General features: G+C 36.0%; 1 protein-coding gene and 1 pseudogene across 4 annotated transcripts in view; one reads left to right on the top strand and one right to left on the bottom strand.

Moving 5' to 3' along the window:
* Positions 1-3,705: 3,705 nt before the first annotated feature.
* Positions 3,706-24,891, top strand: part of MAK (male germ cell associated kinase) — a 53,688-nt gene continuing 32,502 nt past the window's right edge. For 2 of the 3 annotated variants that reach the window (XR_013993715.1, XM_081054885.1), the window contains exons 1-6: positions 3,706-3,753; positions 10,576-10,894; positions 17,238-17,292; positions 17,955-18,076; positions 21,031-21,110; positions 23,785-23,917. Coding sequence is in view for 2 of the 3 variants with exons in the window: in XM_081054885.1 (XP_080911011.1) it covers positions 10,794-10,894; positions 17,238-17,292; positions 17,955-18,076; positions 21,031-21,110; positions 23,785-23,917 (491 nt within the window). In the remaining variant the exon portion in view is untranslated. Of the gene's footprint in view, positions 3,911-10,575; positions 10,895-17,237; positions 17,293-17,954; positions 18,077-21,030; positions 21,111-23,784; positions 23,918-24,891 lie in introns of all 3 variants that reach the window. The other variant, XM_081054886.1, reaches the window with a different exon arrangement.
* Positions 6,295-7,104, bottom strand: LOC308500957 (large ribosomal subunit protein uL18-like; annotated as a pseudogene). Its single transcript has one exon. The product of its transcript is annotated as a large ribosomal subunit protein uL18-like (transcript).

Below are 24,891 nucleotides of genomic sequence, written 5' to 3'. Positions count from 1 at the left end.
CCTTCTCCAAACACTCCTATATTTATTGAGCTCCTGGTATGTGCCAGGTACTGTTTAAGGGACAGATATGTTGGTGACCAAACACATAAATCCCCATCTTCAGGGACCTTCCGTTCCAGTGGGGGAGGCAGAAAATAAACAACCCATATCGGTAAAATATATGAGATGTCAAATGGTGATAGTGCTAAAAAGAAAAACATAAAGCATTGGGATGTGCATGAAGTGCTAGCAGTGGGGTAGTCAGGGTAGCCAGAGAAGGGTTTACTGAAAAAGCAATTTTTTCAATAATGACCAAAAAGGAGTGAGGGACTGAGCCATGCAGATATCTGGGGGATGAAAATTCCAAGTAGAAGGAAAGCCAGAAACAGGAGCATTTCAAGCAACAGTGAAAAGGCTGAAGCAGAGCAACTAAAGGAGACTAGCAGGGATGAGGTCACATAGATAAAAGGTGGCCAGATAATCTTCATAGGCTTGTAGGTCATGGTAAAGACCTTGGGAGGGAGAAGGAAGCCTATTCCAGGGTTTTAAACAAAGTGACAAAATCTGTCTTGTGTTTTAACAGGATCCACTTGACTGCCATAAGAATATACTGAAAGTGAACAAAGGCTAAAATTTCTGTCTTAACAGGTCACTGAACACTACAAGAATCTTATAATTTTTTCATTCTGATTAACCCTTCAACTTATGTGCTAATGTCATCTAAATATTTTGGTTCATACTTTTAACGCCACAAATTAGAATATTGCTATTTTACACTGAGAATATTTATGCATTTATACATGTATGCATTTATGCATGTATGCATTTATACATGCTCACTTTATTTTTTGGCACCTCAGACCTTCCTCCTGGGATTACATTCCTTCTTTCTAAAGTCCAGTCTTTGGAAGTTCCTTTAGAGTAGGTCTGTTGGTTGTAAAATATCTTGGTTTTGTATTTTAAATCTGAAATTGTCTCTGTTTGCCCTTGAAACATTGTTTTCTCAGGTACAATTCTGGTTTGACAGTTATTTCTTGGCAATACTTTGAGGAAAAGGTTTCATTATTTTCATTTGCACTTGAGGGAAAATTTTCATTTCATCTCCTGGCTTCCAGTTTTACTATTAGGAATTTCACTGTTAGTCTATTGCTCTTCCTTTACAGGTCGTCTCTCTTTTCTCCCTAGTTGCTTTTAAATTTGCTTTGTCTTTGGCATTCTGCAGTTGTACTACCTGTGTCTAGATGTGAACATCTTTTTACTTGCCTGGCTTGGAATTCTTTGTATTTCCTTTATCTGTGGAGTCATGTCTTCAGTTAGTTGCAGAAAACAGCCACAATTTTGCAAAACTTGGCTGTCCTCTAATCTTTCTATTCTCTACTTCTTAGATTCTATTTCGATATATATTAGACTTCTTCTTCTATCATACCTCTTAATCTCTCATTAATATTTTCTATCTTCTTGTCTGTTTATGCTATGTTCTGGGTGATTTCTGCAGATTTTGTGCCAATCCCCTAATTCTTTCTTTGGTTTTAATATGTGATTTAACTCATTGTTTAAAAAAAAAAAGTTAATAATTATTATATTCATTTTAGCAGTTTATTTAATTATTTTCTAATATTCTTGGTCAACTTTGGTTCATTTGTGTGATTCTGTATGCTTTTTTGTATACTTTTCATACATACTTATTTTACATTCAAGTTAATATTTCCAATTTCTGAAATTCTCAAAAGTCTGAATATGTTGTTGCTTTTTCTGCTAATTCTCACCTGAGAGGGTTCATTGTCATATGGTCATGAGCTCACATTTTATGAAAAAAATCTGTAGTCCTAAATTGAGGATGCTTCTTCGGAGATAATCTGTGTCTGTTTCTTCTGGGATTCAGATGGTTCTACTGGCCTGGTACCACTTTGGCCCCTTCCCAAGTTCCCTGATTAATTTTCTAGTCTCTGGTCAGCTTAGTCCCATTGCCACTGGTCCAGGGCCAGTCTTCTTGTTGTGCTCAAGCAGGATTTGCCTTTGGCCCAGCTTTGCCTTTCCCATTTGTTTACTCTCCTACTCAAGTACAATGTATGGGAATGCTTGGAGATTTTCCATTCTTCCTATTTCAACAGTGCAATAAAAAGTATGCTTTACACATGATCTAGTTGTTTCCAAGTAGAAGGGTTCTTCAGAGGATCTAGTCAGTCATGCTGTCCTCTTTTTGTCTTCCTCCTTGTTTCTTGGGTTTGTCTTTTTTTAACCTACCTTTTCTCAGTCTGAAATATTATTTTGAGATCTCCTACTGGTTCTCTGAATTCTCTTGGTTAGTTTTTTTTGTCCATCACATCAATTTTTCTCTCCCCACTCTTTAGAAGACGGAGTTTTCCAGAATGTCAGCCCTCTTTTCTTAGTTTATCTTGTCTACACCCATGACTTCATTCACAGTATTCCGATATTTCTGTATTTCCAGCTCTGACATAACCCAAAGTTACAAATCTACATTTCAAATTGTCTTCTTGTGACCTCCATTTGGATTTTCTTCAAACTCAAAATTTTCAAAACTGGTCCTATAATCTCCCCCACCCTCTCCTCAAATCTGCTCCTCTTCCAATATTTTCCAACTTATTTATGGATACTACTATCTACCACTCATCTAAGCCATATGGTCCTATGAAATTTAACTACAAATATTCCTTGAAATCTGTCCCTTTCTGTCTTATTTCCATCATCACTGATATAATTGGATTGTCATCATTTCTTCCTGATAAATTACAATCGTCTGTTTCTTTCTCTTATCTCCATACTCACTGCTCAAATCCACCTACCCACTGCTGCTCTTGTGATCTTTCTAAAATGCAAATGTGAACATGTCACTCCTCTGTGGAAAATTCTTCAGTGGTCCCCTATCACTGCATCATATGGTTTAGGTTTCATAACAGTGCATATAAGACCTCCATGATCTAACCTATGCCTGCCTATTTCACTTTAAACTGTAAGAGGCCCATGAGCATGTCTGTCTTGCTACCTTGGCATTAATCTCAGCGCCAAGCCCAGAGCCTGACACCTAATGGATAATTACTAAATGGATACATCACTGCCTCATGTATTAGAAACTCTTTACACTAGTCAATCTGAACTCTTTTTTTGCAGTAATACGAGTGTACCCAACTCTCACAACTCTAGGCTAGCTACTATTTACTCATTTATTCAAACATTCATTCATTTATCTTGTAATTACTACAATCTAAAATTGTGAATGGTGCAGAGTAGATGCTCTGAATGAATAAATGAAAATGAACTTAGAAGTTTGGCGTAGGAGAGAACACATACCCGAGGAATTAACCAATGTAAGGAACTGTAATACAAGAGCAGTTTTTCTCCAGGCGGTATTTGCATAAACAAATACAAATATAAGGCAAACCTAACGCCTTTCTCTTTCCCTTCCCGAGTCTGGGAACCAGATTTAGTGAACCAAACTTTGTAGAATGAATCAGAGCAAACCCAAGCAAAATAAAGGGCAAACCAACCAACTTTCTATAAAGAACTGAAAAGGAATCTCCTAAACCCCAAATCTAAACGGCAGAAATCTGAAAGGTCTCAATAGACGCCCAGGTATTCCCGGAAACCCCGCCCTAAGAAGGCGGGGCGTGCACGTTGGGGCGAGGCTAGTCCTGCTCGACCACGCCCCCTGTGGGCCGGTGTCAGCGTCGAGCCGCGCCGGAGCTGGCGTACCCCCGCCGTTTCCTAGGAGACGAAACACACAAGACGCCAGAGCTTCACAAGGGAGCGAGCGAGGTAAGCGCTGGCGGGGGCCGGTAATCCCGAGCCGGCTGCGGCGCTGCCATCCTCCGTCCACCCAGCCCGAGCTTGTCCTGTGACGCTGGCCGGGCATGTCCCCGCTGCGCTCTGTCCTACCAGGGCCAACCTCTGCGGAGAAGGGGCCTAGACACTGGTAGGGGAAGGGACGGGAGGGAGGAGATCCCGGGAGAGGCGGAGCGGGCGGGAGGGGCCGGCCTGCGGCTGCTGCAGTGGATGCTGTCTAAGGCCCCCTCCACCACTTTTCCTGCGCTCCTAGACGGCGGGGGTCGTTCCCGGGGGGGGGATGACGACGGGACATCTGTCAATCTGAGGGACCCTGCCCCCGAACCTCTTCCCTAGGGTCCCGCCGCCACACACACACACACACACACACACACACACACACACACACCCCTCCTCCGCTCCCCCTACTGCTTAAGGGGAAACTACTTTTAGGAGTGAGGGGCGTGGTCGGGTCTCGGAAAGAGAGCGAATTGAGTTCAGAAGTGCTTACAAAATAAAAAAGGCACAAGTCTTTTTAGAAGTCTTGTAAGGGCTCCGGTGTGCAGAAAAAACTGATTTTTCTTCACAGCGTCCGTGTAACGAAAACTGTTTCTTTATTGCAAATAAGACGGGTGGGAAAGTAAACCAATAAAACTGATTTTTAGTGGTTTGTAATCTCAGTTCTAAAAGGAAAGAGATTTATGTATTTGTGTGTCGATAATCTTTTTAAATCAGCAGATATTCTAGTGATAACGGAATTCTCATGGAGCAGTTATCGGACTTATTTTAATCAGAAAAACAACACGTTGAGTCAATATAGTGGTGGAGGCAAAAGTTACTTTTCAGCCTTTTGGCCTTTCTCTTTCCCATCCTCCAGTTACCGCTGAGTGATGGGCACGGGAGATGTTCCTCTGAAGGCTGCCACTTGCTACCTACGCGAGAGTAGTCTTGGCAAGGATGTTTTATCTCTTCGTTGGGATACTTTTTTTTTTCTTTTTTTCTTTTTTTTGTTCTTGTTAGTTTTAAAATGATTTGTGAATATTACCACAAAGCACTAATGCTTTTATATTTTAACACAGAATCTTTGTTTTCCCATTGTAAAAGCTCCCCTTTTAATTTCTGTAAATATATGACTTGGTTAGTTTGACATCTTTTTCTTGTTTTGCTTTTTAAACAATTAAGTGATTCTTAAGACATTACTTTTTTCTTAAACGTTAATGCGAGCCTAGGAGTGATTACAGTAGGTTCTACAAAGCAAGTTGAAGACATTCAAATGGCATCTGTTCAGTGATTGGCAGACACAAGTTTCACCCTCCCTTTGACCTCTATGTTAATCTTCTTTACTCCTATCTAAATCCCTTCTTAACTGGCAGAAGCTGTTGAGAATAAAGCTCAAGTTTACAGTCATTGTACACTTAGATAAGCAGCAATTGTACTCTTAGATAAAAGTAAGAAAACTAGAATGGGAGAGAAATTATATGGGTATTTATTTAATGTAGGTCTATAATAAGCCTCTACATAAATGTCTTTTTCTTTAAATCAGAATATAAGGTTTGTTTAACACATAGGAAAGTAAGTAAATACAGCTTGATTGTAGAAAATTTCAAGTTCTGTTAAATTAATTGAGGATCATAGTTCTATAACATGTACTTGTGTTTTGCCTTGCTATATATATATATTGTCATGCAGGGAGTCACGCGGGGCAGCCTGCAGGGTCTCTGCTCCCTCTCCCCCCATAAGAATGCAGGACATGGTGAGGCCAAAAAGGAACACCCACGGAGCCATAAGTAAGGGAGTCATACCACTATAGTCTCGCTGGCAGCTGGGTTGGAGACACAGGAAGCAGGAGCCACACTGTCTGAAACCTGCTGTCCACTTCTCTGCAATCCTCAACCCGCACTCCACCGTTCTAACTGCAGTCCGCACTTGCCAGCCACCATCTTCTTGCTAGCCCCCATTTTCTGCTAGCGTAGCCACAGCAGTTATAGTAGTGGCCAGTGGCTCACTGGTTACAGCTGACGGCCAACTAGCCACAGCTGATGGCCATCCATTCACAGTTGACGGCCATTTACTACCTGAACCAGCAGCTTTCCACGTGAGACTGAGAGCCTGGAAACTGTACTCCTCTGTCCATATATATATATATATATATATATACACACACACACATATATATATATACGTATATATATATGTATGTATTTATATGTATATATGTATACATATATATGTATACATGTATACATGTATATATGTATATATATAGAAAGCTAATTCTGCAAAATTTGCAAGCATTAACAAGATTTCTTATGTACATATATACAGAATATATGTACATATGTATATGTATATGAAAATATGTATATATGTACATAAGAAATCTTGTTAATGCTTGCAAATTTTGCAGAATTAGCTTTCTATAGGTCAACAGAGAAGAATGTGTAACTTGTAGAGAAATATTATTGTGTGTGAACGGGGGACCCATAGGCAGTCTATGTTTCTTTTTTTTAGCTGCTTAATAAGTTTATTTTTGTCTTAATATGAAAAATCTTCATAGAAAATTATTGTTTGGTTTATTAACTTAGCAGCCTGTTCCTGAGCTCTGAGGAAGCTTTTGCCTTCTTCTGCTCTATCTGCTCTTTCTTCTGGGCAAGAGACATTTTGGGACGGTTCCACCTCTTCTTTTTAACTTCTTTCTTAGGCTTCTTCTCATAGACTAGATTCTCTCATATAGCAGCATGAGCTTTCTTATACATCTCCTCCATGCCTGGAGTTACATTGTTCTTTATGTATTGAGAGAATTGTTTCTTGTAAGCATTTCATCTTCTTCCATAAGATAACGCGTCCGCAGCTCCCTTCAGAGCCCTCAAACTCTATTTCCAGTAGTAGTTCTGGCAAGCCTTGTATCCAAATAGCAGGTGAAGGCACCGGGTTGACCATTAATGCTTTCCACATTGTATTCATCTCCAGTCACCTCCACTTGACCTTCATAGATCTTGTCCATGCCAAACCTATTGAGAAGCCTGCGGGCCAGCGGCAGGCCAGTACAATATGCTGCAGCATCTTTTGTCAGGCCACCCTTCACACAATACTTTGGGAGTTCATGGACATATGCTGCACAAACTATCATATCTCCTCTTATATAGGCATAAGCAGTTAGACAAATGATATCTCTGTTGGTTATATGAACTATCATCCTATATTTGTGTGTGTTGTACTTATTTTTATCCTGATTACCAAGCGTTTCTGGGCATAGTAATCAGTTTTACCCTTTTGCCGTCTTCTAAATTTCACTTGGTATCTCTTGACGTTGGGCTTATTCTTTACAACTTTAACAAACCCCATCCTGTGGAACAGAGACCCACGTCCGCCACTCCCCACAGAGCGGCACACTCTGTTTCTTAAGTTATATGTGCTGCTTTTTTGACTAGTAATCAGTTTAGGACCTTGCTATGTTATACTGATTAAAAAAAAATAGGTGTTTATATGCTATCCATCAGTGGGTACATAGGAATATGATTTTTTTAAAAAAACCTTTACCTTTGTATCTATGCCTCTTTACATTAGGCCATTGTCCTTATATTTTCAGAGGGATGAGGGGACAGCAAAAATGGCTTGCTTCTCACCCTGGAGAGCTATTTAATTTGTAATTAACATGATTCAAAAGAGGCCTTTCTAAAGTTATTTGGGAGCGTAGTATATAAATTTGTTTTACCTAAAGGTCACGTAGGATTTAAACTGGACAGATTCTCTCAGTGCCACAAATCTGCCTTTTTAAAATCTATGCCATATCCTTAATCTTCACGACCACCTCCCAAACGAGAGAAGCTGGGAAATGACCATGTCCCTTGTTTATTCTTCTCTAAATATAAGTACACCATATGGTATAGCCATTCTCACTTTAAAACACCTTTGTGTTTAGTGTATATTTGAAGGTTGGTTGGTTTGGCTTGGAATGAAGTTTCCAATAGCTACTCTAAACCTGGTTGGGCTTCCATGCCAAAAGCAGAAAAGTCATCAATGACTGAATAATTGTTGTGCTAATCATACTGGTGATGGTGGTGGTTGGTGGTCTTAATAGTGGAAGAGAAAGAGACAATGGATTCTACTTTTTCAGGTTAAGTCACTGCAAGGTACAGTTTTGACTACTCTTTCTGGCACCCTCTTACCTGTGGACTTCTGTTCCCACCTGGGCACCTCCATCTTTCATTCCCTTCTCAAGCAATGTGTTCTTTTCCAGAATTGCCTATATTACTTTCTATCTCTCAGACCCTTAATGCTTGTCCTCAGTTAGGTGTTAACTTCAAAATAATTGTTGAATATGCAAAAAATTTGCAAAGGAAAGACAGTGCTATTATCCCATTAAATTTCTTAATTAAATAATTTCCTAGGTGAAGTTAAAAAAATAATTTTCATGATGGGAGCTCCAACTCCCTTCTCCCTTACTCAGACTTTCTTTCCCTTCACTATTTTGGGCCTATTGTTTTTACAGTGTCCTTCAGGTATAGGATAAGCTAGATGTAGCCCTAGGGTTTTGTTAGGTAGGAAGCACCGTTTGCACTTTCCAGTTAGTCAGTAGCATCTTGGTGTTTTAGGGTTGGGAGTTGGTCTAGGAAGATGGGGGGGGAGCAGGAGGGAGGTGGGGGGGCAGGCAGCTATTGTTGTGTGATAGATTCTACATGGTTTTGGAGCAAAGAGAGGTGGTTCCTTACAATCAGTTCCATTAATGATTGTAAAAGCCAATAAGGGTTCTTTAGAAGTTAAGGACTACACTAAAAAAAAAACCCAACAACACAGCTCATGGTTAATGGACTCCATCTTTAATTCTCTGAATGATCATAAATAGGTCATTTAATCCTTCTGTGTTTTTATTTTACAATTTTACTGAAATAATGAACATCATAGCCTTTGGACAAATATATTCTCTATATTGTTACTTATGCAATAAACCTATAGAAAGCACCATTTCCTTAAAAGAGATAGGTGTATGTCACCTTAAATAGGGTAGGTAGAAAAGAATGTCAAGCAGTTTAACATGTTGATAGTGAATTGCAAAATACTGCTTTAATAAAATTCTAAGTGATCAGAAGAAATACATATTTCAGCCCCTAATACATTTTAGCCCATACATAGCACATAGTATAAAACAACCCAAAAGATCTTTCAAAATTATATTTCCTTATACAAATAAAGGAAAAATTAAGAAAAGCAAATACATGTTTGGTCAGGAGCTCTGCAGAGGATGTTGCCTTTCTCTATATTAATACCTTAATATTTAAAATCTGTGTCTATGTATAATGTAAAGACCACTTGCAAAAAAAAATGCATTTTTAGGCAAAGGGTGAACCATTTGCTGGCATTTGATAAGACCATTTGCTCAGACTTAAGCTGAAAGAAATGAAGGAATCCCTGCTTAGAACTGGAATCTACTATCGTGATCTCTTTCAAGATCTTGGCCAGAGTTAGCAAAGCCAAGGTTATTTCACATGTGCCATCAAAGGGGTTATTTTCTGTCTGAAGTAAAATAAATGATAAATTATTATAATACACACTCTCTATTATTGAAAAGCCCCACTGGGTTCTGCCAAACTCTCCTGTGGACAAATACATTCTGTGTATAGGAAACAACATAGTTTTACTGTAGTTCTCTACACTTGTTTATTCTTTCTCCAGAAAGCCTGTTTTTAGAAGTCTTAGACACTTTGACAACTGAATCACATCCTTGTAGGTCCTAAATTTATGCATAAAATAGAGAAGCAGTTTCTATGATTTTGTTTTATTTTGTGGAAACATTTTGTGGAAATGAAGCAGTGGTGTACAGTAAAAGGAAAATGATCTGTGAATGAAGTACCAAAGTATAAAAGGCATTTTAAAACAAAGTATTTTAATGATGCCAAACATTTTATTACCATCTGCAACTAAACATAAAACCTTATAACAAAATGATGGAGATTCTTAAAAGCAAATTAAGAATAATAAATAGGTATGAACTGAGAAATAGTTCCTTGAAATGTGGAACTAAAATGAATGGGAGGAAACTTGAATATTGTTGTAATGAGGTAGGCACTAAGGCTAGTGCTTTGTTTTTCTTTAGTTGTAGTAATATAACCAGAACCTATTGAAACCTGTGCCCTTCAAATATATACAGATCCATAATCCCTTAGCTGTAGTTCTAAAATCCACAAAGCACTGAAAGATGAAATTTTAAAAATAAATTTTACAAAACTGTTTTGCAACAAAACATGACCCAAATGACGTGAGGCCATTTATAATCTTTATTTATTTTACTTAGTATATTTTTCATACATGTTTCTGTTGTATGTTAAGAGGCTAATGCAAAGTATTACATAACATAAGGTATGTGTTCTATATTACTTTCCTCAAATATGAAAACTCCTGGATTCCAAACACATCTGGCCCACAAATTTCACATAAGGGATTGTGGGCCAAATAAAATCTGATGCAGAAATTGCTTCAGAAAATGAATATACTGAGTATAATTGTATGATTTGGTCTAGTCTGGAATAATATAGATTATAGTCAATAAAAAGGAATCGTACAAATCATTAAGCCAACATTTGTTGAACATCCATGGGATAAATGGTACAGTACCATGTAAACGAAGCATTCACCAAATGAGTATTATCAGTTGGTTATATGTGAACTGCATTCCACACAGCACAAATGATTTACTGACAAATGTTTAACACATTGGTATTCATGTTACTTATAACTTTTCCCTGTGTAGTAAGTTAGCGGTAAAATTTTTTGTAGAGATTCTTTAATGAAAATTCCCTTTATTCTTATTTTTTATAGGGCGTTCATAAGAATGGAAGCACTGTTTCCTTGCCGCTGTAGCTCATGAACCTTCAGATTCTTGGAGAAGAGCCTATGTGAAATGATGACAAATCTATCACCAGAGTAGCAACAACAGTCTAAGGGCAAAAACAAATTTTAAAAAAAGAAGCATTGACATTTATATCCAACAAAGAAGCCATTGCAATCAGCAACTTCTGCTGCCTTATCTTTCCGAGATGAACCGGTACACAACCATGAGACAACTGGGGGATGGCACCTATGGGAGTGTGCTGATGGGCAAGAGTAACGAATCTGGGGAGCTGGTGGCCATCAAAAGGTACTGTGTGCAGCCTGCAAAGTTTACCTTTGAGGTAAACTTTTCTTTTGCTTGCTTGAGAAACTGAAGGTACCGTATGGGATTTTTTCAGAGTTTAAAGTTGAGTGCATAGTAGAGCTTATTATTTCATTAAAACAATAGGCCTCAAAATCAGGTGGTATTCATAATATCAAATTGAGTTCTGAATGGCAAATGGCATTTTACTAAGCTTACCAATTAAATAGAATTAATTATTATTAATTTATTTATTTTCAATATACTGTATTTATTATCTATTAATGTTATATGTAAAAAAAAAAGTATCCCAAAACTAAAATAAGAACAAGCACCATCTTTCGCTGAAAATAAGACCTAGCCAAACAATTGGTCCTAATGCATCCTTTGGAGCAAAAATTAATATAAGATGCAGTACATTATATTATATTATAATATATTGTGATATATTATGTATATATTATATATATATTACATATATATGATATATCATGTGTCGTCACATGATCTTTCCTCTGTGTATGTCTGTGTCCTGATTTCCTCTTCTTATAAGGACACCAGTCATACTGTTTTAGGACCTACCCCAAAGACCTCATTTAATCACCTTGTTAAGGTCTGTCTCCAAATACATTCACACTCTGAGGTACTGGGGGTTATCAACATATGGATGTGGGGGGCAGGCACAATTTGTCCCATAACAGACTATTGTAACAAAGTTTAAGCCACAGACCCTGTGGCTTAATAATAGAAACTTATTGATGTACAATTCTGGAGGCTAGAAGTCTAAAATGTATCAGCAGGGTTGGTTCCTTCTGAGGGCTGTGAGAAGAGGCCATCAGCATATAATTTTGGAATGCTTTGGTATATGAAGTAAGGAAAACTAGTAACCAAAAGTAACTTAATAGGGATTTATTTTTCTCCCATAATAAAGCAGCCCAAGGCTGGTACCTTGTCTCAATGCTGTCATCACAGACCTAGGCTCTTCTGTCTTCAAAAATAGCTGCCACACCTCCAGACATTAAGTATGAGTTCCAAGCAAGAACACATGGGGAAAAGCTGAGGAAGTCAGTTACTGCACTGTTTTCTAATTGGGGAAGCAGAAGCTTTCCCACAGCCCTATCCAGAAGACTTCTGGTTACTTCTCATTGGCCAGTGTGTGTCACATGGCCCACCTAGCTATAAGGTAGACTGGGTAACCGAGGACTCAGCTGGGCATATTGTATCCTGAGTTATGCTGAGTTCTGTCAGTAAAGGGGAAGAGTGGCCTTTGCATTGCCAACTCACACATTCAGTATCCACTACGTGCCAGACTGTCCCTAACTTAAGTAAGGACAGAGGAAAAATGAATGAGAAGAGAAGCTGGAACATGGAAGGCTAGAAGAAAACCAAAATACTCACTCAGCACAGAAGGTTAAGCTCCTATTACACTGGGCATTCAGGACAAAATGGTGATGAAACAGATGAGTTACAATGCAGTGAGGAAGACCAACAAATTAGACAAGTTACAACATCAAATATGTTAAGTTCTACAATGGGGGAATACTGGATCCTATGGGAGCATAAAGAAGCAATGCTGGAGAAATATCTTGGAAGGCTTCCCACAGAAAAAGGAGATCTCAAAAATGAGAAAAAAGTATCAAGAAAAAGAGGAGAGGGAAGAATGTTCTAGGGCAATAGGCACATGTACGAAGGTGTGGAGGTGAGAGAGACTGAAGGCTTGGCTGGGGCTGAGTAATGGAGGGAAGTGAGAAGACTGCAGTGTAGACTGTGATTGGGTGAGAGAAGAGACGTGAGGCAAAAGGGTGACGTCATAAAGCCAGATTAAGGAAGTTGTACATCTTGAGGACTAGAAGGTGATGAAGGATTTTAAGCAAGAGAATTAATGTGATCAAATGTTGATTTAGAAGTCCTTTTAGCACAAGATTGGAGAGTTGATGAGGTCAGGACTAGACGCAAGGTGACCAGTTAGGAGATTGGTCAGCCATCTTGGTTAGAGGTGGTGGAGGCCTGATCTAGGAAAATAGCATTGGGTTTAGACATAAATGGAAGCATTCAGGGGACATTTAGGAAGCAGGCTCTATAGGAACTGGGGGGAAGGAGTAAAGAATGGGGAAGAGTCCAGGCTAACTTTTGGGATTCTGGCTTAAATGGGTAGTGGTGGTGCCATTCGCCATGACAAAAAGGGGCAAAATCACAGGTTTAGGGGTAAAGCTGATTTAAATTTTGGACCTAATGACTTTGAGGTGCCCATAGGTAATTGAATATTTGCATTTAAAGGTCAAAAACAGAGGTCTGGGCTGATGATTTGGGAATTATTCATCTATAGATTGTAATTGAAGCTACAGAGAAGGAAAAGAAATGAGGTCTTCATACACTAAGGAACTCCAGCATATAAAGGATGGGCCCTAGAATAGGGTCTTACAGAGAAGACAGAAGGGGGCACCAGAGAAAACCAGGACAGTGTAGAAAATATTTCAACCCAAAGGACAGATTGAAAGAAAAAGTGCTCAGCTAGAAGATATGTAATATCTAATACTGAAAGACATCTGGATTGGTTAGGAATGTTTCTTGCTGCAAGTAACAAATAAATTAACTAATAGCAAGTACAGAACCAATGACTTAAATAAGTTTTTCTTACATATCAAGAAATCTGGAGTTTGATGATTTGAGGGCTCTTTCAATGGCTCAAACATGTATTGAATTCAGGCCTTTTCTACTTTCTTCATACTGAGTTGCTGGCATTTGTTTGTCCTCAAATGTGTCACTTAATGGCCACATTATGATTACTTTACCTCTAGGCATTACATCCATGTTCAAGGTGGGAGGAAGAGAGAATAATATGAGCAAACATGTCTCTCAAATTTTATCAGGAAGTAAAATTTCTTTACCAGAAGCCCCCAAGTAGAAACTTCCCCTAATACCTTATTGGCTAGAACTGGATCACGTGGTCTCTCGTATGTCCAAGGGAGGCTAGAAATGGACTTCTGGTATCCAAACTGTTATCTGCTATGGTGTTCCTTGGATTTGGGGAGTAGGACATAATTAGTGACTGTAATGAGACTTGTGCCAGTTGGAATAGAAGAGGAAATAAGCCAGATTGCAGGAGGGCAAGAAATAGTAAAAGGTTGAGCAGTCAAGCATTGAGCTGTGAATAGTTTTGGAAGACAGGTTACTGAGCTGCTAAGAAAGTCACAGGATTGCCAAGCATCAGTAGGTGGCCCCCTGAGATTACATGGCATGAATGCTAAAGTAGAGCTAGTAAGGGCATTTACATGATTTTCCTTCCGGCCTTCACCAGTCTGTGCAGAGAGCAGAGACTAGAGGATGGCAAGACAGAAGTGGTGGGATGTTGGGAGAGTGGAACATTCAGATTACATATGTGCTCTTGAGGGGATAGTGGTGTAAAGGCTGATTATGGGATCCACGCTGGAGGACCACCAAGAAAAGCTAAGGGTTGAACAAGTAGATGTAAACAGTAGATGTAAGGATGATAAAAGGTTAGGAGTTCAGGGTCAGAGTCTGTAGTTTTAAAGGTTGAGATTTTAGAGCGTAGATCCACTCCTCATGATAACAAGGTGTTTATGAGTGACTGGTGGGAGAGAGGTGAACATCTCTTTGGAGGTAAGAACTGTGAAAACAGGCTACTGGCAGGATTATTACTATGAATGTTCACTATAGCCATTACTTTCTGAGGTTCTGGACGAGACAGAATCATAGGATAGTTTTTGACCTTGTGTTGCCTACAAGTCAGACAGAAGGCTCTGACAGTTCTCTCAAGCCTGAGGCAAAGGAATAAACTTTACCTGAAAATTACAGATAGTAGACCCCTACATCTCCATTCTCAATTTATCCTTATTTGTTACCAAAGCAACCTATGTTCTATAATATCCAATCAGGACCATCATTTTATGCTTGGTCGTGTAAAATTTTAGGTACTGCAAATTTAGGCCATAAATAGTCCAGGTATGATACTTTGTATAACATTTTAAATCCATCCATGTTTGATTAAAAATAAATTCTATGTTGAATATATTTTGTGAAGCAGATAAAAGAGCTGACTGTCTTGAATTTTCAAAATGGGCAATAATCATGTCCCCTTGAAGGGAAATTGATTACCTGGAAGAAGGTATTTTTCATTCTGAAAGCCTTTTAAATAGAAGAACCAGGAGTTGGGTGTTGGGGTTGGGGGTGGCTATTGGAATTAGACATGCTCAATTAAGAACTGTGATGGGGACTGATGTAGAGAAGAAAGCGATCCCTAGCACAGCACAGAGATGGCCAGGAAAAAATAGGGTGGGCGTGGCAGTTGGTAGGTGATGGACATGGTGGTATAGTTTGAGAATGTGAACATAGAGAAGAAAGTTTGTACTTAATTCGGTAAGCAGTGGACAAGGCTTTTAAGCAGTCTAGAAATGCAATCAAAACTGGTTAGGATGAAATGGAAGGTGAGTGATTAAAAGTTGGGAGAACACTGTCCAGAACAACATAAAAAGAATCGTTTTGAAAATTTCCTTTGGGAAGTTTTAATTTAGATCACTGGTAAGAAACCTTGTTTAGTGCCATTTTAGAAAAGCTGTAACAATTAATTCTAGAAGATGGTAATAAGATACATGCATTGCCTAGGGGTAGTATTGATGAGAAGGAGTAATTGCTGGAAAGAAAGTAACATAATGGTATATGTGGATGCAGCTACTACAGATTTTCAAGTAGAATAAAAGTTTTAATTTGTACTAAATTGTGAAAAGGAAGTTAATACTATATTATCTAGCCTTGAAAAAATTGAATTTAAAAAATTTTGTAATTGCTTTTTAAGAATCATAGCAGATTTTATGTGCAGTTTTTAGATGGATTTAATCACTTTATTAAACTTTTATAGCTACATTGGAATTGACTTCTATTTTATTTTAAATTGATCATTGTCCTAGATTTACCTTTATCATTTTAGCAACACATTTATAAATAAATCTTAGTTTCCTTTTTTTTTTTTTAAATAAATCTTTATAGCACTGAAAAGTAACTTTTGGTAAATCAGTAAGCCGTCAATTTCTTCAAGGTCCTTTTCATAAATTTGTAATATCAGCATGAGTATAAATGAAATTCTAATACACTAAGGATATTTTAGAAATAATAGCAGTAATGCCCTTCATGTCTTATTGTAGACAATCATAAATTTTGGTACATCTAGTATTTATTAAGTGCTGAACTAAGCAGTTTACAATGAGCTTTTCTTATGCAGTGGTTTCCATTTTATAGCTAAGGAATTTGAGGCACAGAGGTCATTAAGTAATTCATCCAAGGTCATTTAATCAGTGAGCTTCTGAGTGAGGATTTGAATCCAGGCAGTGCAATTCCATAGCTACATTCTTGACTAGCATGGAGTGTTGTCAGTTTTTTAGGCTGCCTTTCCTTTCCTTATTTCTTTACCCCTGTGTATTACACTCTTGTAGACGCTCAGAATAATTCCTGTAGAAATTAGTTAAATTAATAAGAATAACTTCAAGCATCCTGAGAATCTTGTAGAACATCCAATAGGAGATTATAATACTAATGAAAGCAGGAGGACATGTAGCGTTTTTATTTTTCATAATCCAGCCTTGTAATTTCTATACCTTAAGAAATATTTTTTAGAAAACGAATCCCATTTTTTCTTGTCTCCCATTTTGTATGGTGACTAAAAATCCATTCATTATAAGTAACATAACCTTTATCTATGGTATATATAGTAGAATTACTTTATTACTCTAAATTCTCTTTTGATTTGTTTATTTCTGATGGTAACCAACATTAAGATAGAATAGGGGAAGTAAAGAACAAAATTCAAGAAAGCTATTTCTAAACTTTGGTTATTTGTGAATTTTTACTGATTTAAATCATGTAAATTTATGGGCCTCTTGTTTAAAGCTGAAGCAATGACGTAGAAGTTATCAGATCAAATCATTCTACTAAATTTGGTACCAAAATTTGTAATTTCTTTCCCCATGCCACCTAATTATAGTTTTTCATATTTATCTTTTAAGATGTAGAGAGAAATTTGGAAGGAATTCTTTTTAAAAAGCACAATTAAACTGATTTAGAGAAATGTAAGAACTCACCCAGAAAGGAAGATTAATGGTAATTCTTTCACCTTCATATTAAAGCAGAATTTCAGATGTGACATAGTTGTGAGCTTGTACCGATAGCCTTGACACATATAGAACGGAGATGATTTGCTTTTAAGGAGGAGGGAAGTGAGATACCATAGTTTGCCCAAAGTGAACTAACTAATAACAGAGTAAGAAAGCCAATGGTGTAATTTGTGTTTTCAGATCCTTAGTCCTCCATACACTAAACTTATCTGTTTAAATTTCAGGATGAAGAGAAAGTTCTATTCTTGGGATGAATGTATGAACTTGAGAGAAGTTAAGGTAAAATTTTAGAGTTGAAAAGAACCGGAGAAAGCCTTTACCTCACGTCTGTTATTTCTGAGGATGGTGGTTAAGGAGATTATTCTTTTCTCTGTGGGAGGCAATCCAAAGATAATTATATTTATGTTTTTCCTTTATCTTCCTAAAATAATTTCTAATGTCAGTAGAAAACAGAAAATAACTACACCCTCATATTTGAAAGTACACTCTCACTCTTGAAAGAGCATTTTAATTTATATTGTTAAAGGAAAGACAACTTTTTAAATTATTACATACCATTTCTTCGTATTTTATGCTGCATGACTTGGATAAAATTTTGGAGACTTTTGCAATGGAATTTTGCATGGTTAAGTCAGAAAAAAGTTAGACCTATTTAATAAAGAAAAAAAGTGACAGATTGAAATGTTTGGTGGCTATTGGTTGACTTGGTTTATTTTTGTACTTACATTCATTGCTTAAAACAGTCACTGCTTACTTTAAATAGGTGTTCTAACATGTTTTTAGACCTTTAAAATATTATAGATATTAAAACTTAATTCATTAATGAATTCAGAAGAAATGGAAAATTACTTAAGGTAATTATCATGCTTAGCATTGATGAGATTTTGCCAATTTCTGTAACTTTGCTGTAAGAATTTTAAAGCTTATTTGCTGTGTTGCAGTCCCTGAAGAAACTTAATCATGCCAACGTGATTAAACTGAAAGAAGTTATCAGAGAAAATGACCATCTTTATTTTATATTTGAATATATGAAAGAAAACCTCTATCAATTAATGAAAGACAGGTATATCTGTATTTTATGAAAATTGTATTTTTCCCCTATTATCTCCTTTATGAGTTCCTTGGATCCTTTCAATATGTCACGTTTACGATATGCAGATTTCTCTCTCGAAGAGATGGATTTCAATTAATTAGTTGTTATCTTTATCAAAGAATAATATCTAACATTGAAAAACTATGACTTTTTCTGCTGTAATCTCTCAAAAGTCAAGATAAATATTTCATATAAACATACATACTATCTATACTTTTTGAAACAAAAATCTATAATTTAATACTCAGTTATTACTTTATTAAGCTGGCCTTGGGCAAAACTGAGAAAATTACCTTCATTGGTCTCCCAAGCACCTCGTGATTGAAAGGTTAATGAAAGATTGAGGAAGGAATGAAGTAGCTTTCAAAAAAGGATCTAATAAACTCACTCATTAGAATGGTTAAGTGAATGGTAAAACTTGATGTGTTTCCCAAGGAAATTCTCATTGTAATTTTTAAATCTATGAACAGAATCTAAAGCAGGAGAGCTTCAGTCATCTGCCATGAGCTTGGGGAGGATAATATTTTGGTGGTAGCTATTGGTCACAAATGAAAGATTAATGTCCAAAAGTGTACGTGCTTTCAAAGCCAGAGTTGTTCAACAGAAGATTCCAAAATACTTTAGAAATAAATTTCCCAGTGGAATGATGTTGATTTCTCTCATATTTCTTTCACACACACACTCACGGCCTAAGGATGGTGAGTGAATTTTTCTTTAATCATATTTTCCTTCTTTCAAAAAATACTTATTGAATGTCTGTTATGTTCCAGGCTCATTATAACATTAATAGCAGTTAAAAGTAAAGACAATTTCTACCTCTCAAATCGGTGTTTATTTTTCTACAGTTCTTTCTAGCTCTTGTATACAGGCATACATGCTTTTTGCATAGTTGTAACTTTAGTGGCGATACTTTTTTACTTGATTCATTCACTTACAGGCATTTTTTTATGCTAATATATAATCTTCATAATTACCATAGTTACTATGTTCTATTAAATGACTATACCAAGCTTCACTTAGCTTTTTGAACTATTTTAAAAGAAATAACTATCAATGGGAGAATAGGTTGAAAATTATAGCGCATAATATGGATAAAATTGTTTTATAGCCATTAAAAGTGATAATTATAAAGATTATGAAAATGCTTATAAGTGGATAAAAAACAGAAAACAAAATTGTACATATACAACATTGATACCTAATCTAAAAATTATACATGCAAATGGATTAGAATTTGATTAGAATATTAAAAAATCAAAATAGTTTCTTAATCAGGTGGTGAGATTATGGGTAATCTAACTCTTTGGCTTCTAATAATAATTTATGCTGTTCAAAATATATGAAATGACGAACATATGCATGATATATTAAGATAGTTGTTGAAGAAACAGAAATAAGTACATATAAATACATGAAATGTACTTTCGTCTGATTTTAAATATGTATATGTCAGTCGAAGTGGTTAATGCAATTGCAAATGAACAATAAAAAGAATCAACTTTGGAATTTCATGATTCAATTCTGGATTTCTAAAGTAAATGGAAATAAAAGTGATATTGTTTAGAAAATTATTCAATGTCAAAGGTATAAATTTAACCATTAACTATTGTATATGGTAAAGGCCTGTTTGAGGTTAAGTGGTATTTTTACACTTTGTTTTTGGTAGCTTAACTTCCTGAAACATTGTTTTGAACAAGACTAATTTAAAAGCCTTTTTTATTTAGTAAACTTTTATTACAGTTCAATTGAAGACCAATGTGCCTAAACCTTTGGTCTGATACTATAAACTGTACCTTCAGCATATAACATTGTTTTTACAAATTTAAATTGTTGGCAGGATAAAAATAGTTTGTTTCTTTTAAAATGTAGAGTTTATGAAAGTGAGTTTTTAAAGTATTTCAGTACTATTTTCAAATTTGATAGAAGACCAGTGTTTATCTTTTTATATCTATTGTGTGTTTCTAGGACATTTTGGAATATTATGTAAACACATACTATAGTTAACAATTTGATGTTTAAAAAAATAGGCCATTTTCCACGTGTTGAGAACATTTGAATAAACACTCTAATGTAATCAATCGTGCTGAAGTAAAGTGTTAGAAAATGCTAAAATTATGATAAAGTTGAAAAGATTAAAGTGATCACTTCTAAAACATAGCATGGCATCAGGGTCAAAGAATTAATGTTAATCACATTTGTTTGTGGCATGCTATCGATCATTATTTTTCAGCCTTAATTTAGCCCTTATTTGGGTCTTACTTTAGTCTTTATGTAAATACCACATAAAGCTGCACTGTGCAATGTAGTAGCTACTAGCAATGTGGGTAGTCTGGATTAAGCCGTGCTGTAAATGTAAAATAAATTACACAGCAGATTTTGAAAACTTGGTCCAAAAAAATGTAAATTCATTAGTAATGTTTGATATTGATTGCATGTTAAAAATAATACGTATTTGGTATATGTTGGGTTAAATAGAACATATTGTTAAACACGTAAGTGGTTTTTATTTGTGATACTATATTTTTATTGGTCAGTACCAGTGCACACTGCAGAATTAAAGCAGTTATGCCCTAAAACTCTTAACACCTTATGTAATACAGATTTGCACACTTGGCTTATCTGATAGTTATCAGTTTTCCAATTTACTTCACTCCTCTTGGGACAGTTTAGAATGCAGCTATTAAATATTTGTGCAATACATTCAGTACTGGATTTCAGTTTCTACCATACATCAAAACCAAAACAATTCTAATTTTCAGGTTTTAAATTTATGACCTTTAACACTATGAAACTATAAATCGTACCTTTGGCCAGTATTATGAGGCCAACAGGGGCTCCAAGGGAGAAGGAACCTTCTTATTTGTTTTGGTTAGCTGGTTGGTTAGCGGAATTACATGACTGTGTATTTGTTCATTTCTTCACAGAAACAAGTTGTTCCCTGAGTCAGTCATCAGAAATATTATGTATCAGATATTGCAAGGGCTGGCATTTATCCATAAACATGGTAGGTTTCTTGTGAGTTTTACTTCCCTGCCTCTTTAGATTGTTGTCAAGGTCATGTACAGGAATTGTATATAAACTGTTAAATAATGTTATGTTTGGATAACTACAAGTTTGGGGTATGTCCCTACATACACTGACATTTTTGTTTTTAAAATTTAGAATCTCTGTCTTTCTATATAAAATAAAATTTCTATAATCTATAATTTTCCTCTGGAGCAGAATTTTTTAACAGTTTGATCATCAGCCTTTAGTTTCAGTCATCGTAAACCCATCCTGCAACCAAATTCCTCCTAATTTTATCATGGAAATGAGGAGAAAAAAAAAATATATATATATATACACACATATATATATATTATATTTATATAATATATATTTTGGCCCCTCTTTTGGAAAAGATTGGAATGCTTTGATCTATCAAGACCAATTTAAGTAGTTTAAATCACCCATGCTATGGTACTTTATAGTTTTCCTTAGTATTTACATTTAGTTGTTTCTATTCTTTGGGTGAAATTAAAGCAAGTGTTTGTTCTTATTTTTATAAATTTCTTATAAATGTAATCATCATTTACATAGCTTTTTGCATATCAAACCAAAATAATTAGTCCAAAATGTTAGTATGGTCATTATGAAAAATTTTAGTGAATGTTTGTTTAGAGTCACTGGATGGTTAGATAGTTACGTTAGAAAAGTTTCTGCTATACCATTGCTGCATTCTGAACATAGACATTCAAAAATCACTATCATTAGTCTCTTTGTGTTTCATCCTATATTTTGTGTTTCCTTGTCTCCTTTCTCCGTTTTTTTCTTTTTTAGGAAATAATTTGTTTTCTAAAAATGTTATGCAGAATTCCATGTAAGCATTGTAAGAATATTCCTGAATCCCCAGTGTTTTTGTCTTATATAAACTATTAAGGTCTTTAAAAGTCCAAAACCCATGATAACGTACTACAGCCCACTGGTAAAAGTCAGTCATATATTAATTACACGGAAGTGAAAAATGTATGCTATTTTAATTGTTCATAGTAGATTCCTGATCTTCAGCTCAAAATATAGAAATGGGTGAATATACCATGCTACTTAAACTCTGGTCAGCATGGTAATTCTTAATATTTGCCTTAGTTAATTTATACTAATGGTGGCAAGTGTGATGTGGAAAATCAAAAACCCCATGGATTGTTTGATTTTTGGAAAGAGATTTGTGTTTTATTGATATTTTTTAGGCTAGTAATGAAATTGGTTTATATTCCTTGGATACATATCAACAATCAGCAACTTCAGAGCATGAGGGATTGAAAGAAGTTAGCTTGGGATTTAAAAATTGCTGCTGAAAGTCAATAACATGAATAATTGAGAGTTGGCTACATAACTGGCCACATAGTGGTTTGTGAAACCAGACTCTAACAATAGACATTTCTTCAAAACTTATTATTTTTATTATAGTTGATAAGAATCTGAGACATAATATTATGAGAAAATGTTTTTAAAATAGTGGCTGTTGAAAATGAAACTAGTATTTTATTTAAAATAGGACCAAGTTTCCAATATATTTATATTAGCTAGGATGGGGAAAATCTCAACTGTGGAAATATGTAATTGGTTTAATTCTAAGATTTTATGGATTAATGTCACTTTACATCAAGTGTTTCCATTCCTGTCTTCGTGTTACTAAAGTGCAGTGTATTTTTCTTGGAAGTTACTGAAATAGATCCTAACAGCTATTTTGAGTAAGAAGTTCCAGATAAACTGAGTTCAGAAAATCTGTAGAGGTCACATAGAGCCTACACTGGTTTTGAAGGAATTAAGAGTTTAGGCTTCGACAGTCTTCCCAGCCCAAAGCTGCGTGAAAACCCTCTCATGAGGACCAGGCCCATTCTCTATTCTCCTACCTGCAAGGTCATTGGAATACAGCCATCTGTGTACAAGCAGTGTGCTTTAGATCTCCCACAGAAATTTGCACAGAGGGCTTTCATGTTCTTCTTCCTGGGTTTTCTGCCTAATTTTCATTGGGCTGCCTTTTAGCTTCTATAACTAAGCATTTATTTTATATATTGATTGGGAAACAAGCATTATAATTGTTTGGTTTTTCAATAAAGCAGGAAAGAAATGAACTGTTAAATAAAATAATTTTAAATGAAGAAATTGATTAAAATGTGTGGAATTCCAATTTTGTTTAATGAACTCTGCAAATCAGTGATTATAGTCAAGGAGTGTTGTGTTAAATTACAACGTGATAACAGTAAGTAAAAGACCAGCTGCATTGACTTAAGCCTGATTACGAAGCCCTCCACAGGCTTTATTAGGCTATTTCTCTCTGGGCCTCAACCTCCCCATCTGTTACAAAAGAGTGATCATAATACCTCCTCAAAGTTTTTGTGCAAAGTAATGGAGACAATCATAATTCTTGAACTTACTGGATTCACAAATAGAAATACACATTATTTTTAATGACCTTATATGTTGTGTTCTTGCCAAATTATTTTGAATTATATGTTTCTTGCCAAATTATTTTGAAAGCAGAGTCCTCACCTCCCGTCACTTTTTAGACAACAAATATGGTTTATTTTATGTTCACATCCTTAATTATAAGAGAGAGGCTCAGTTATATTTTGTTTATAAGTCAAATATGTTTAAATATCATGATATATTGTTGTTTTTCCTCTCTGTATTACCAGGTTTTTTTCATAGGGATATGAAACCAGAAAACTTGCTTTGTATGGGTCCAGAACTTGTGAAAATTGCTGATTTTGGACTTGCCAGAGAATTAAGGTCACAGCCACCATATACTGATTATGTGTCTACCAGATGGTGAGTGGGTTTATGCAACTCTCCAAGGGCATGTTGTGTTGAAGTCTTTCTACAATTGATCATTATATATCTTTCTGAAATTCTATATTGAGTATTTAAAACAAAGTATAGAAATGAATTTTGTATTCTTCAGAGAAAGAGAAAGATTGGTTCAGACTACACTAATTTCTGAAAAAAGAAGGAAAAAGGATTTCATTCATTCATTTAACAAATATTTATTGAACACCTACTATATGCCAGATACTATCTTAGGGACTAGGAGCACAAAAATGAACTAAACAGAGAAAAAAACCTCTGCCTTATACTTCTTACATGACAACCAATGCACAAATAAGTTACACATGTCATGAATTACCAACAGAAAAACATAACACCTGTTCATCAAAAAACATGTAATAGTCCCAAACTGCAGACTACCCAGATGTCTATTGCCAGTGGCATGATATACGACCCAATAGGATACTTTACAGCAATGAAAATGAAAGGTCTATAACTCCATGCTACGATATGGATGAATCTCCCAGATATAATGTTGAGAGCAGGAGGCCAAACAGAAAAAGAGCACATACTGTATGATTCCATTTATATAAAGTGCAAAAACAGAGAACACTAATCTATGCTGTTAAAAGTCAGCAGCTTCATGGTGAGGGGGGTCGGGGGAGTAGAAACTGGAAGAGTGCGGGAGGGGCCTCTGGGATGCTGATAACAGGCCGTTTACTTTTTTTTTAAAGATTTTATTGGGCAAGGGGAAAAGGACTTTATTGGGGAACAGTGTGTACTTCCAGGACTTTTTTCCAAGTCAAGTTGTTGTCCTTTCAATCTTAGTTGTGGAGGGCGCAGCTCAGCTCCAGGTCCAGTTGCCATTGCTAGTTGCAGGGGGCGCATCCCACCATCCCTTGCGGAACTCAAGGAATCGAACTGGCAACCTTGTGGTTGAGAGCCCGTGCTTCAACCAACTGAGCCATCTGGGAGGC

The sequence above is a fragment of the Rhinolophus hipposideros genome, assembly GCF_964194185.1.
Source record: "Rhinolophus hipposideros genome assembly, chromosome: 8".
Lineage (NCBI taxonomy): Eukaryota > Metazoa > Chordata > Mammalia > Chiroptera > Rhinolophidae > Rhinolophus > Rhinolophus hipposideros.
Note: the sequence above shows the minus strand (reverse complement) of the source record. Positions and strands in the feature narration are given on the sequence as shown.